The 15,392-nt window shown below is 43.4% G+C and overlaps 1 protein-coding gene across 3 annotated transcripts in view; it reads right to left on the reverse strand.

Moving 5' to 3' along the window:
• The window catches only part of LOC114871588 (protein vein), a 166,843-nt gene that overhangs the window by 60,865 nt on the left and 90,586 nt on the right, over positions 1-15,392 (reverse strand). For all 3 annotated transcript variants that reach the window (XR_006829504.1, XR_006829503.1, XM_029177688.2), the window contains exon 2: positions 7,162-7,324. Coding sequence is in view for 1 of the 3 variants with exons in the window: in XM_029177688.2 (XP_029033521.2) it covers positions 7,162-7,324 (163 nt within the window). In the remaining 2 variants the exon portion in view is untranslated. The remainder of the gene's footprint in view (positions 1-7,161; positions 7,325-15,392) is intronic.

Below are 15,392 nucleotides of genomic sequence, written 5' to 3' on the forward strand. Positions count from 1 at the left end.
AAAAAAGTGTACCACCAAGAGTGTAACTGGGCTGGGAAACCTTACGGAATTCTTGCTAGAACAAGGATAGCTAAAATTGCCCTACAAGGAAATCTCTAGAGGACTAAATTAGATCTGCATCGATATCCGTATTTTAATGATAAAATTTCGGGAGTCGCGATGGTGTTAGGAATAATCGTTGACAAGGGGTAGCATAGAAAATAAGGGCGGAAACATAACACGTTAAACACGCGGTTGTAGCGGAAGTGTACGTGAAGATAACAGTGGCTCATGGAATTTTGAAACGGGCAGGTATCATCCTGTTTCCAACCTTTCCTTACGTTTTTTCTCTATCCTCGGAAGGAAGAGAGCAGCGACTTAATCGTGTTTGGCTGGTGTCCAGGACACGAGCAAAGTTACCAGAAGCTTCTCCAGAGCTAGTCACGGTTATCCCGAAAACTACGTTTGTTTCATCCGGAGATGCAGCCGGTTACGAACGCTGCCTGCTCGTTTGCTCGTTAATTCCCTTCCTCTACTCTAGATTCGTTCTTTTTCCTTCGCCAGCCAGTTTGCTCGACTCGGTGGCTGCCATACTTTTATTTTTCTCTTCCTCTCTCTCTCCCCCTCTCTTTTTTCTCTTACCAACACACGATTCTACGGCCCATTCCTACGCGATTGTTCCGCGCTTTTTCAGCCGCAGTAATCCCCTGGCAGTGACCGGGTAGACGCTCGCCAAAAGAGCCGCCCTTAAAGTGCCTCCCATGGGAGAATTTTTCTTTTTTTTTTCTTCCCTTTTTTTTTTACCGACTGCTATCGTCGAACCGCGAATCCAACGGCTGAACCGGAATTCCGACCCCGACGTGGAAACTTGGTGCACAGAAAGGGCTGCTTTCCGGAGGGAATTTCCTTAAATCAACGCCCGACAGTCCCTGACGTTATGACGGACAAACGTTTTTATCAGACTTCAAAGGGGACAAACTATAGGTGATTGTCAACGTTCGTGAAGAACAGGTTGAAAAGGGAAATTCACGGACGATCGATAGTTATTTTTGAACTTTCGCGAACTTGTTCGAAAGAGTAGATTTTCCTACCAAATTTTTAATAATCTACCAAATAATTCCAAAGTAACGGAGTTGGCAGTATTGGATGTATTTTATTAATCACCCAGTCGAGTAAGTTTCCTCGATTCATTATGAATTTTCCTTCAACTTCCTCGTTACTTTTAAACAGTGAATTTGTAACGTCCTTGTAATAGGATTTCGTAACACTTTGTCGAAATAATTTTATGCGCTCGTTACAAGTTTAACCACTAATGGACTCTCTATGTGAAAGTTAATGCTATTGTAATCCTTGGAAATCCATGAAAAGTAAAATGAAATGGAGAGATTCAAGCTTGAATCTTTTATTATGTCCGTGGTCTGTTGCTTTATCGACTTTGTCATCGCTAATACAATCATTTCTACCTATTTTCCTTGTAATTCTCAAGTGCTAAAGTAACTAGAATTTTCATTTTCGGAGCAGTCTTTTCCTCGGAAAGGATCTGCGTTCGACAAGCCGGTTTTCCAAAGGGATGAAAACGGTTCCGGCACAGGGGGCGGCGCTTTTAATGGGGAGGGGAATTTTCACGCGCGTGCAGCGAGGCGAACGCACACACACGGGAAGCGGAGATTCGAGGAATAATAGTCGCGAGTTTGTTCGCCGTGCTCGTTCACCACCTTCCGTGGCGAGTATTTTTACAGCACTCGTATTCCAGGCTCGTTTAAAAGTTACTGTCACTTGTCCAGGTGAAACGAAAAAAAAAAGGAAACAGGAAAAAGTAAAAATCTCGCATAGGCAGTCAGAGATGAGAAGAGGATTGAAGAGAGTACGTTAGTTGCCGCGTCCGTTTTATCTCTGGCATCCACGCGAAATTGCTACAATACGCACTTTATTTCCTTTGTACGTTTAAGGCGAGAAGCTTCGCGACGAACTGCTCTCGCGTGCTGTGCCTCGCGACTGGGACAGACTCGTTTGAAACCGGATAAAACGACGCTTTGCCTTCGACGAACTCGTTGCGACTCGTCGCTGAATTGCCGCCACTTTGATGAACGAGCACAAAGTTTCTTTGAAAATAGAACAGCTCGCACGCGTTAACTAGGGGAATCGGGATGAAGAAGTCGTCGAGCTTGCTTCTTCAGAAATTCAGCACAAGAGTTTCCACTGTTCCGTTGATAGGATTTTCAAGACGCGAATTACCTTTATTCTCTCTTGTCCGTCTAGTGATTCTCAACACCATTCGAAAGGAAGAATCTTTCATCATATTTTCCGTCACTTTTCAATTTCTCCGGTGTGTAATTGGGGCGGCGTTAAAGCGTTGATAAAATGACACGTAATCCCCTAACGAGGATGAAACGGTAAACACGCGTTTAATTTTGAAAATTTTATGAAAAATATCAAGTTCGTTCCGGTACGGGGTATGTTTGCGAAGATTCACGGGAATTTCTCAACGTTATTATTCCACGGGGATGGTTAATTTTATCGCGGGGCTGTTGAAAAGAGACGCTGTATAGATGCGACCAAATTTCTCGAGACCGGGAGGCGAGAGGTAAACAAAGCAGCAAAGTCAACAGGATTTTTAACAGGCAATTTAGAGTTCGCTCGGGGACCATTATCCAAGAGGGGGATCTTTATGCGCGTCGCGCTTCGTTACAAACACTCTTCAACATCGTTGGAGATGCTCGAAAGCGTGGTAATCATAAACTTTATCTCGACGGCTGGCATCAAGTAGCTGAGTTCCGTTTTATCAAGCGCCCGCTTTTCCACCCTCAAACCTCTCTGCCGCTAGCACGTTCGAAAGCCGACCAATAAAAAGAACGCATAGACCGGCGAACATTTGCATACGCTCGCAAACTATCCCGCATTTTTTTCTCTTCGATAAATATATATTCCCCGGGTGCGGAGATTAGCCTCGGATCAGCAGCCGGCCACCAGAATCAAATGCAGATTTACGCAAAATAGGATTCTACCCTCTCTATTCCCTCTCGGCCAACCGACTTTTCTTCCTTTTTATTCCTATCAGATATTTATAACTTTTATATTCAGTTGGGTAAGAAACTAATGATACTCTACGAATCAGCAAGTAGAAGATGTTCGCGTTTGATCAGACGCGGTCTCTACGGAATTTCTTAGCGTTCGAAACTTTTCTCTCGAAGCTTCGTCACTCGTAAAAGCAAAGAGAGTGAGTTCCGGTGTAGGTAGACGAGGTATCGTTTTAAATATTTCCTCGTACCAGCCATCGTTCGATGCTCGAAGGCATATTATACCCGAGCCGTGAACGAGAAGACTTCACCGATCCGTTCGCGTATTTCCATTTTCTTGTTTATCGGATCGCGAACGTTTGTGCACCGATGTCCCGTTTGTTTGCGCATAAATATTGATGTCACGAGCCCTCGGACCGGTTCGTTTCGAAACTTGAACGAAGTTTCACCTTGGATGAAAGGAGACAGTTAAGAGCGATTGAAGTGTACTTTGTCAACTGTGCCGTTTTGCGATAATTAACGTAGAGGGTAGGTTAAGGCACTCGAAGAACCTGCTGCTCGTTCGTTCAGGGGGTGCTTAAGTGATTGAAGGTAATAAGAAATGGATTCTTTCCTTGCGGAAACTTTAATGTTTCGACGTAATAAGGAATGAAATTTTTTATTGCCACAACTTAGGGAAGACGAATAAGTTTGAAAGTAATAAGAAATTAATTTCTTCGCCTTGGAAACTTGTCCATCGCGGATATTACACTGAGAAAATGATCTTTTAAGATTTGAAATTTGGCCAGGTGTATGTTATACTTTGGTGATCGAATCGATAGGAGATGGATAAGAGTAGGCCGACAAAAGAATAATCGATAAGCCACGAAATTAATTAGTACTAGAACAACGAGTCGACGTTGACTCATTATTATTCATTCGAATGTAAATGAATTCGCGCGAATTAGAACATAAAATAATCCTTCTAGGTGCTCGTCTCACAAAGCTTTGTGTATCTCGACGCCACAAACACTTTGTCATCGCAAAACTCTGTCTTTGTACCGTCGTAATCGTCGCTTTGACTTCACTTTATCACTGTTAACAAGCTTTTCAACGATAGAAAACCGTCGAATCCGCTTTCCATTAAACACTTTGACTGTCACGTTCAATACTTTTACACGACGCGTGAATTTTCATAACAACTTGGTGTTCATTTCTGAAAAAGGAAAAAAAATAGTGATTCCATATTTTAAACTTGTTCCCTTTGATAAGTAAAAAATAAAGAACGCCAGCTTTACTCTCTCAGCAGCAGTTACATCCCTGTATAAAAGTTCTCTGAGAAGATTTTACAGCAAGGATCAGGGGGATTAAAATTCATGAGAGTTCGTGTCTTTGTGGGGTACCGGTTCGCCTGTTCTTCTCGCAATTATAACATTTACCCGTTGATTTACGAGTAAGGGAGTGGTAAAGAACGCTTCGCGGGAAGCACCCTCGATAAGTGTGCACCCTCTTACGCGACGGTGCACTTTTGTCAGCCTGTTACCTACCGCGGCGTACTTACGGATGACAAATTAGCGAGATAACTACTGCGCGCCGGATAATAAACGCCCAGGAACACGGTTCTACGTAACGGCGACGCACGAACGTGATAATTTCGGAATAATTGCCAGCCGCAACCGTCGGCATTGATCAAACTTCAAGCTGAAACGTGCGATTCGTCTTTCCGTGGATACGCGAATCGTGCCCGGCCGATTCTGTCGCTTGATTAATTGTTAATATTAATCCATTGCCGGGCAGGATATCGGCTCGGTTTCCGCCAGCCGTTCGTCATATCGACACCGTCCACTTTGTCCGGATTAATTTTCAACCGAGTCGAGATGGCCGAGGGGAAAGATTAATCGGCGACTTGTGGCGTTCGTAATCAATGTTAAATTGAAGAAAAACATTTCAGCAACGATTGATCCATTACTTTGTCAAATTCAAAGTTGCAATTATAAGAAAGTTCTAACGGGACATTAAGAACGTCATTAATAAATTGAAAATTAAGAAAAGAAAACGTTTTTCAAAGAAATTCGACGGGACAAATCTTCGTTTTCTCGTCGAGGAGCTACGGGTTGGCTGTCGCGTGTTAGGCGAGCTTTCACGCAAACTTGTTTATTACTTAATTCGATTGACGCGTAATTTTGAGCTGTATCGGGAGGGAGAGGGCTTTCAAGTTAATTGAATGCCCGTGGAAAATTAATGTCGCGAGGCAACGTCGAGACTCCTTTCAGAGCTTTCTCACCCTTCGACCCTTTTTGCCGTCTACTCGTGCCAACCGTTTCCTATCGGCTTGAAATTTCTTGTCGTCGCCAAAGAAACGCGCCTCCGAAGCAGACGGCTAGAAAACAGATTGTATTATCAAAGTTTCTTCGCTGCGGTCAAAGCTATCGCGCGAATGTTCCCGATTCTTGTCGGAAAATATCCCTGATACCTTTTAACGTTTCTTCCGTTCGAGGAAAGCGTGGAAAACTCTGATCACGTACCGTTCAACCTTCGAACACGAAGCGGATCGGCCGCGTACAGAGTCGAGGAGAGTTTTACGCGCGTAACAGCTCGGACACGTTCGATTTTACGAGGAGAGTTCGTGTTTCGCGGACAGTAATTGAAAATTACGACGAGGCCACGCGTCTACGACCTCCTGGAAACATCGTCACGAGATTTTTCTTTTCTGATTTTACGCCGGCGTCGAATGAAAAAAACTCCATTCATTTTCTTTTTTATTCTTTCACAATTACCCTCGTACGTCCGGTTTTTAAAACAGAATAGATGTTACAATTGTAAGGTAATTAACGACGGACAGCCGGTGTAAGAAAAGTTGAAAGAGAATATGAAATCAAAGGGAAAGGATGATCGAATCGTAACGTCGATTAATTATACTAGTGTCTTCATTAAAAATTCTGTAGGATGATGTAAAATCTTTTTAACGCGACGTTCATTTCCCACCTTCCATTTCTCCAGTCTTTTTCCCCATTGTTTTTCCGACGCGTTCCGGTCTGTCGCTCTTGCAAAAAGTAAAAAGGAAAAAAAGAAAAATCCATTTTTGTCCCGTCTCTAATTACTCGGGAGTATTCATTAAAAATTCGATAAAAAAAAAATCCCAGGCGACGAGGCATTCGCTTCAAGTGCCACTTTTCCATCGATTCGTCGGTTTTCGCGAGCTTTCCAAAGCGCTTCCTTCGCGAGCTTCAACTAATTACAAACGTTGAATATCGTTGAAAGCGGACACTCTGGCAAAGCCTTCGAATTGAATTAAAAACTACTGTCAATCTAATTTTCTCAGATACTTTGAATTCGAGAGACGGTGACAAGGTTTTTATTTCCATGGCAGAGGGTAGTAAAAGAAAAAAAAAAGGAAACGGAACGTATGATTTCCATTTTAATGGTTTCTCGCGACGCTTGTGTGTGTGCGTTGTTGTTGGTGGCAGCACACGAATACATCATCTTTAAACAGTAACAGCAGCTACGAAACGAGAATCTTTGCCAACGGTTGAATCATCAGAGAAGAGAGCTCTCTCGCTATAATCGTTTCTTCGTGGATAGTAAATCCGGCCGAAAGGCCGTCTGAAATTATTACAGCTCGCAGGGCCGTGCCAACCACGTTCGTGGAACCATGTGGGAAATTTACAAACTGACAATCGTGTTAATACGTTCGAGACACGTGCTCGAAGCTTACGTTATTAACGCGTTCCAACGATCTTTTCTTTTTCTTTTCTTTTCTTGGTCTTTCAATTCTCTGGATCATCTGCGAACGGTTTAACACTGTGCTAGCTTTTTTACGTGGCTTTTTTACGCAAGAACTTTTCTTGCGTGGACATTGAAAGGAGAGGTTGACGATTGATTTAACAAACAGAAATTTTGCGAACGATTTAATTTAACTGAAACTCCGGTAAGGAACAGTAACGATATCGCGAAATTGGGTATAATGACGGCGATTATGTTGTTTCGATCGATCGACCAGAGGCACGCGACACTGGGCCAGGAACGGATGTCACGCGAGATATTATTCTTGGCAACGATATTAGGTGACTGTTGAATCAGGAAAGAGAATAACGATACGAAAATTAGCCAGTCGTGCCAAATATCGGACAACATTGTTAAATTGATGTTTTAACATCCTGTGATTCCGTGAAGATAAATTACTCACCGTTTGTGCTGAATCCTGAGACCTCTGCGGGGGTGCAACGGTATGCCGTCTTTCAGCCAGTGCACCCTCGGGGGCGGAGAACCCCTCGTTCGGCATACTAGCTTCACTCTCTCCCTTAACCTCGCTATCGAGTCCCTGAGTTCGGACAACGTAACCTCCCTCACTGAAATCAAAATAATATCGCACTCGTTAAAATCGTCGTGCGACGGTAAAAAGAGTGAATAACGAAACGTGAAAAGCGATTAAATAAAGAACAGCGAAATTGTGATCCGGTTCATGAGAAATTCTAACGCATAATGAATTTCGCGACGGCTAAATCCGTGGCGTTGAAAGAGAATTCTTAAAACGGCCACTTTCCAACTCGCCGTCCAACTACGTGTCTCGAAGTTCCGGCAAAAACTTCCGGCGAAATCCAACTCTCGGAGTTTTAATAAACTTTTCGAGAGCCAGTAGTTCTCACCGTCGAAAGAAACTCCGCGAAGCAATACGCGTCTTAAATCGCGCGATCTTCGATGGCGGAAAGAAATTTGCACCGGGGAAAAAAAGCAATCTCTTTTCTTCCTTCTTTTTTTTTTCTCACCCTCTTCGATCCTTTTCGTAAGCTTCTTAAGCAATCTTGCGTCCTCCGATCCGTGGACAAAGTTCGAGGACAATCGTATCAAAAGCTGTTTTTCAGTAATTACATTTATTATTGCAACGTTTTAGAGCATCGAATTGCCCAGTTATTTTCTAGTTTATTCGTTTTAGCTTCGCTACGATCGGTTGAAATGAAAAATATCTGAAACGGGATATTTTGCTTTGAAGAGTCGCATAGGATGCTTTTTCTCTTAAGAACACGACACCTCGAACTATTGATTTTATCGAAGTGTTGTATTTCGATTGCGGAAAGGAGGGAATAAACGCGATAGATTATCGAGTAACAACTTTGAAAGCCGATCGACCCGAAGCACACCATTCAACGCTTTTAAACGTTTTAGAATCGCCTTGTTTTAATAGTTCGAACGCAATCTGTTCAAACATTTATCAGCAAGGTGGTGTATATATATATATATATATATATATAAGGGAAGTTTAATATTGTAAGATTCTCCAAGGATCTTTCTGTTCGACGAGCAATTACTTTGACTAACGAGTTGTCGCGTGCATTCACAGGATACCCTGTATACGGTGGCATCACAATAGCAAGCAGCTGTCGCGATCATAAATTGGGCACACGTTGAAGAAAAATGGGTCATCGGAGATTCTAATTTTAGAGCAGCAGAAAGCTGCTTTCGCGAGGTCGTTGATTGTATCGCGAGTAATGTAAAGGGTACAGGCTTTGCTTTACTCGTCCCTTTGTCATCGTTTCTTTACGCTCTTTTGTTAACGCCGAAGATATTGTCCTTAATAAGCCACCTACTTTCATGAATTTTCTATGCAACGACCTTGACAGCACTCGTTGAAATTACGACGATCAGTTGAGCAGTTAATTAACCTGCAAGATTCGGATGCACTTTGAAAGAAACATTGTTCCTTTTTGCATTTCTTTTTCAACTAGAAAGTATGACAAAGTACGCGATAGCTCTGCGTTTGAAATTTTGCAAACTAATCCGAACACGTGTAAACAGAGTTATTAATTTAGTTTATTTCGGGTAAATTTGCAGGCACAAATCATTTCGTGGAAATTTCATACGCGTGTAAATCTAGCTTAACGTTTCTTGTAAACAGTACAAACATTTGGACAGCCGATTTGGTTTACCGGCTGATTTCAAAACGATTTCACGGATCTGATTTGAAAGGGAACAGAAGCGTGATAGAAGCACGTTTAATCCCAATTCATCGTTCCCTAACGCGTGCACAGTTGTAAAAGCGAGGCTCGCCGCGTTCCTTTTGCATCGTCTCGCAATTTTTCAGCAACGTTCCCGTCTTCTTCGTCGAGCCGTGTTTTGACTAGCGTGCTCGCCGTAATTACGCCAGCTTACTCTGCCCCTCGCCAGCCGAAACGCGACGCTCGAATTATCCTCGACGTTCCGCGTCGCGACGAGAACGCCTCCGGGCATTTAATACGTTTCCATCAATGTCGTCGTCCTCGTCGTTGTCAGACGGCGGCGTTATTCGAAACTGTCCGTGTCCGCTTCGTATTCGTAACGCTCTTGATACCTTCTCCTTCCTCCTTGTATCTTATTAACAAAGTCTGGAGATTCGATAGTTAACGTTACACGGTGATTACGGATCCAACGAGACTGAACGTGCCTTTGTTTTCGAGGGCTGTGAAATTTGTAGGCGTTAACGCGATGAAAAAACATCGAGAAATTTTCAATCACCAATTTTAGCGCAATAATAATCACGACTGTATTCAAATACAAAAGAGAATTTTAAAATTATCAACACCAGGATAAAGTTTCAACTACAGAAAGTTAGGCTATTATTAATTGAATAAATAAAATGCTGAATTTCAGTTAACAAAGCATTTTCGAGAGGTAAAAAATGAAATAATAAAACATGGGATATTCGACGTTTGTTCGAAAATATCAGTAGCAAGTAGTACGAGTCAACGCATCGAGATCTGACACGTATCATGACTTGGTAAATAACAATTCAAGTCACAAATTTCACCGTGCATCGTTTCCATTGGTAAAACGTGTTTGTTGAAAGTTTTTGCAGAAATCAGTTTGCCGAGTTAATATGGATATCGAGGTTTTGATAGGAGCGCAGTAGAACGGGTCAACGCATGGGGAAACGTCTATGCTACTTCCATGCATTCTTCCATTTACAGTTACTGGGGCAGGATAAATTTATTTTTCAGACTTTGACCTCGTATCTTAAGATTTTGTTAGCCATTATTGTGCTTCCAAAAAGGCTTTTAATTAATTTTTTTAGCACAGAATGCACTAATTTTGCGGTGAAATCTCATGGAATTTTTTTGCCATTCTTCTTCTGAAGCATTTTTAAGGCTTTCTTTGTTGATTGCGCTGTGGTTTCTTCCATTTTCTTCCGAATATGCTCTATTTAAATTTAAATCCAGAAACTGGGAGGGAAAGAAAGGCTATTTAGAAGTACTATACGAAGTGGACCATGCAAAATAGGCCATTTACTTATCTTGCCTAGCAATAGCGGTAAGAAGGAAATTTTCATATGTAATTTAAATGGTATTAAAGGTCGATTTCTGTATTTCACCAACCTTCTTTCTCGTCAGGGGGTGATTGTTCGAAGAAATAAAATTGTCTTGAAATTTCTAGTCGGATTAAACGACGAGTATATTAATTCGGGGCTATAGTTAAAGTGCTTTTACGCGTCCCGTTGAAAGCGGTCGAGAGTCCGGCCATTGGCTGAAAATTCACTTGGAGCCAAGAGTATTCCGCGTCTGATTCCCGCCGGCCAGGCCAGTCTATTCGTTATTAAGCGGTTAGGTATGCGCGAGAACGGAGGAAACGGGAGGAAAGCAGCGGGGAAAAAGGGAGAGAGCGAAGGGTGGATAGAGGGTTAGAGAGGCAGAAAACGAGCAACAGATGGGACGAAGCGCGGTGCGGCGAATAGAAAGAGCCGAAAGGTGGACGTTACCGGTATCCCCCTGTTGCCGCAGGGGACGCGTGGTCCTCGCTGCGAAACGTCATTTAACGATTAGCCGTGCGAACTGACGCCGAAATTCAAATTTAAATGGCACTCGCGGGAGACTCGATTGAGCTGGAACGTTCGAGGCACGAATTTATGCTGGAATTGCGGAGCAATTCTCTTGGCAACCACGACAGAGACGATGCGAAGTAAATTGAACAAGGGAAAGGAAAGAAATATTAACTAGGACTCGACTAGATTTCTGTTGTGATTTATAAACGAAAAGGAAAAGCAATAATATCAATGCCGGATCGATTGAAAGTTTCTAGTTGAAAGGGAAGCTTCCACGAGCTCTTTCATCTCCGAGATGATATTCATTTGCCCGATGAAAGAACAGGAGAGAAACTTCCTTTCGAAGGAAAGCAACGCTATTGAGAAAGAAGCGACGATTAGACGTTTTCAATTTTTCGTCTTTGCTCGACCGGCTCTCTCATCTTCGCCGAGCCGGCAACATTTTTTATCGTTCCGGTTGAAAGCGAGGGATTTAACAAAAAGCAAAGATCTCTAGGGAAGACGAGCGCACACATTCAATATCTACTTGTCGACTTTGCGGCAACTACTTGGAAACGTGTACACGTATCAGGAGCTTTAGAGACGATGAAACTTTTAGAGGAAGTTTAGCATGAATTTTTGAGATGTGCATAGTACTCGCGTGCTCTACGGATCGTATTGGCGAGAAGAAAAGCGTCGAGGCAGAAGTGAAAAGAATGAAAAGAAAAAAAAAATAGGAACAACACGAAATCTGTCGAGCGGCGTGTCAGAGGCCTGCTACGAGGGATGAAACACGCCGAGCGACCGGCAAAGAGAGCAGGCGAGGTTGATTAATGAACGCGTCGCCGAAAGAGCAAAATAACAAATAGCACGTTGCCACGTTGCCCTCGGGCTAACGCAAATGGCGGACGTTCGAGGCTGGGCTGAAACCGTGGGGGTTGCGGCAACCGGTCATGCCTCTTGCTTGATTCATAGTTCCCGCGGTGCACCGACGGCTTGTGACGAGCTGCAACCCCCGTGTTAGGCCTCCGCCATGCGCCCTCGATAATTGATTGTCTCGCGCCCTCTGGCTTTGTTCTGTATTTTTTTCTTTTTTTTTACTCTTTCCCTTTGTTTTATTTTGTCTAGCTACTGCCACGGCCTGACGATTATTGCATTCCTAGTTCGCTAGTAAACCCTGTCCCTTTGGGAGAATGCATTGTAGTTGCTGACGTTTGTTAGTGAAGTTGAACAATTCGTGCATTTTTGATAGGTCGTATCGCGTGTCCGAACGGAATCGAAGCAAATCGAACGAGCATTTCCGGCCACGGGGCACTCGAAAGGGCGCGTAGTCGTGCGAGCTCGTTAGCGGGAGAATTAAACGACGCCAGGGGGGGAAAAGTTGCCTGATTTGTTCCCCGTAATTCACGAACTTGCCTACTAACCGTAAAATCTGGCGAACTTTTCTCGAACGGGCCGAACTTCTTCTCAGTTCGTTACTCTCGTATAGCTCGAAGCGGGCCAAAGTGCCGTAAATGGGAAAGGGTGCAAGAAGCTTCGAGTTTTCCCTTCCGTTTCTGGAACGTCGCTGTTGAATCGTACCGGTAGCTGATCGTCGTCGTTCCATCCCCTTCGAAGGAACCCTCGATTCTGCTTCGCAACCTGCACCCTGCGTAATTAGTTACCCCGTCAAAATCCTCGGCTTGTAGATTAGCAATGATAATAATTGTTTCCATGCTAAAAGGCTACCGTGAAATGAAAATATCCCCTTTGAACCTTCTAAATAAGAATACTCTTTTAATTCTAAAAGGAACGAGCAGTTAATAAACATTAGCCAGAAAAATTACAGCGCTGCTTTTACCTCGTTTCTTTCGATTAAAGGATAGACTGGAAGCGTGTTGCTTTGAAAAAGAAAAAAAAGGAAAGAAAAGGAAGAGAAAGTAGAATTGGTTGGCGGTGTTTTCCGTTTTAATTGCAACCGGCGCCAAGATCGAGCGGGTTAACGAGATGCCGCGTTACTGCCGGCTCAGATTATACCCCCGTCTGTTTCTCGTTTCGTTTTCACGAGCCATCGATTAACGCCAGCGCGGCAGACAGTGGATAATATTATGAGGATAGTCTGGACTTGAACGATGATCATTCGCCTCGGTCGTTTCGTCGCGAGACTCGACGTCTCTTTCTTCTTTTGATAGTATCTTTCGGGCCGTTTCACTGGAAAACGTCGATGCCTGGCTGGAATTTCAGTCCGCGTTGATTAAAACGCTTGCCGGCTCGCTTTATCGCGTTAATCAAGCGAAAGGGTGCTCTAGGTTAGAGGCTAATTCGAAGGATAAGACCCCGAGAACGGTGGAGTCGGAATCGACGTTTGCTTTATTGCCACGGTAAAACCGACGAGAGAGATGAAAGTTCGAAAGACGCGAAACAAAAGGGAATTACGGATACACAGAGAGAGAGTGAGAGAGAGAGAGAGAGAGGAAAGTTTGGGGGTCTTGCGGTTTCCGGTAGCGCCTCCTGAATACTGCGGTTACCTTTGCCCCGAGGCTCGAAACGCGCTACTTGCTTCAGGATCTTCCGATTCTACCGTCGGATGCTCTGCTCGTTTGCTCGTACAAAGAAAGACGAGCAAACTAATCCTTCGACTCCGCTGTGATTTGTTTTTATTACGATTGTTCGCGTCGTTCACGGGAAAAATCGATATTCTTATTGTGTCCATGGAAATTCATATGGAATTATAAGCAGTGCGAGTAGTGTCGATTTAACGTTGCTCGATGGGAAAAAAATACAGCGCGCACCGTTTTTCCATTTGCCGGTCGTTATCGATGCTCGTTAACAACGACAAATCCACTTACGAAGTTAAGCCGACGCGTCGCTGCGAACCGATAGCAGCCGCCTCGTAATTTTACAATTATTCCTCCGCAATTTTTCATCCGACAATTTACGAGTTACACTTCGGTAAAAACGAAGAGACCGAAGGAGAGACACGTAGGGGTAAAAAGAGAAGAACGACGAGCAACGAGAAGGGATGAGGGAAAAAAAAGAAAAGAAGGAAAAGTGCAGGCGAAAGAGAAGGGGGATCGGAGAGGGTTGAGAGTCGCGCATAACCGTAGCGCGACGTTCGATAAATTGCCTCCAGCTTCTTTTTACTCCACCATGATATTTTATTTACCAGGGAAATGTATCTCTGCGCTCGCGTGCCGCGGGAATCGTTTTAAAACCGAGGCCTTTTTTTCGGCAATCTCGCGAATCACGGACGCAGTTTCCGATATTCCATCGTTTTTCTTCTTTTTCGGTCGGACCACCTTGCCGACCGCAATATCCTCGAAATCCCATCTACGCGGCTGGAACGCATTATCTCGCTGGAAAGGGGTAATTAAAAATGCAGCGAATCGATGAATAAATCGTTAGAGGGAACTGAAACCATACCGGCCTGTTTGTGCGGTTTATAATTGCGTTTATATTCAGTGCAATGAAACGCGCTGGATTTTCTAAACCGCCAGCTGAACCGTGAAATTTAATGAGCTTTAATAAACGATGAACGCTTTAGCACGGTTATTGATAGTCTTAAATCTAGTTCGTTGTAACGTATTACAAGTTGTGAAAAGCTTTTCAAGCTTATTAAGAAATATTTCGAAGAAAAGTATCAATCTCGTTATTTTTAACGAAACAAGATATCGTATGAAATATCTGAAAACCATCTATCGATATAAAGAAGGTTCGTTATAACGCGTGACGAAAGCTCGTTGAATTATCGATGACTGGATGAGGAACGATCGATGGTACACGGGATCGTGCAGTTGAAAACGTGGTATTCCCGATAAATTAACCGGAAGGAAGAAGAGTCGGTCGCGTGCAAACGGGTCTGCTTCATTATGCAAAGGGAAAAAGAATGGTGCAGCTGGTGTAGAAGAAGGAGAAGTCGTTTCACGATCGTCACAAAGCTGGAATTCGCTTTCTTGCACCGGTGACGTGTCTATCGGTCGAGATAGGGGCTCGTTAAACGCTTCGAAGCATTCTTTCGTTCGAGTTTATTGCGCCATCGTTTCTTCCACCACTCTGTCCCTCGTCCACGATAACTTTTATATCCGACGTCTCGGTGGGTAGGGGTGGAAAAATTGCCGGCAATTTCAGCGAGTCCCGGAAACGAAAGTTCAGCAACCGGTTTCGATCCGTCTTCCGCTACCCCTTCGATCCGATCGCTCTTAACTCTTTCCCTATGGCACAGGACTTGCCGAAAAACTTTTACTTCTGATTTCTTTCAAAGGAGAAATCGATCGCATAGAAAATTATTATACTTTGAGAATATTTATGCATTATACCAGAATATTTATGAGATTTCGATACTTTTCGCCTCTCGTTAGCCGAATGGAAAGCAATTTTGAATAAAAATCATTCAATCTTCTTTTGCTCTGTCAGCTTCGATGTGAAAACTTTAATTTTACGAATTTAATGACAGATCACGTCCAGCAATACGAAACGAAATGTCAATTTACAGTAGCATTAATAAGACAGCAAAAGGACGTTATGCCAGCGATGACGTTTTGAAAAACGACATACGCTGATCGATCGAATGCCCCTGGTGTGCCAGGTGGGATCGGTTATCGTTGAAATTTTCAGCGTGCAATCTAGGAAATCGAAAAATAGAGAAGGCGAGTAATACTGGAATCTGTGAA

The sequence above is a fragment of the Osmia bicornis genome, chromosome 6, assembly GCF_907164935.1.
Source record: "Osmia bicornis bicornis chromosome 6, iOsmBic2.1, whole genome shotgun sequence".
NCBI classification, from domain to species: Eukaryota; Metazoa; Arthropoda; class Insecta; order Hymenoptera; family Megachilidae; genus Osmia; species Osmia bicornis.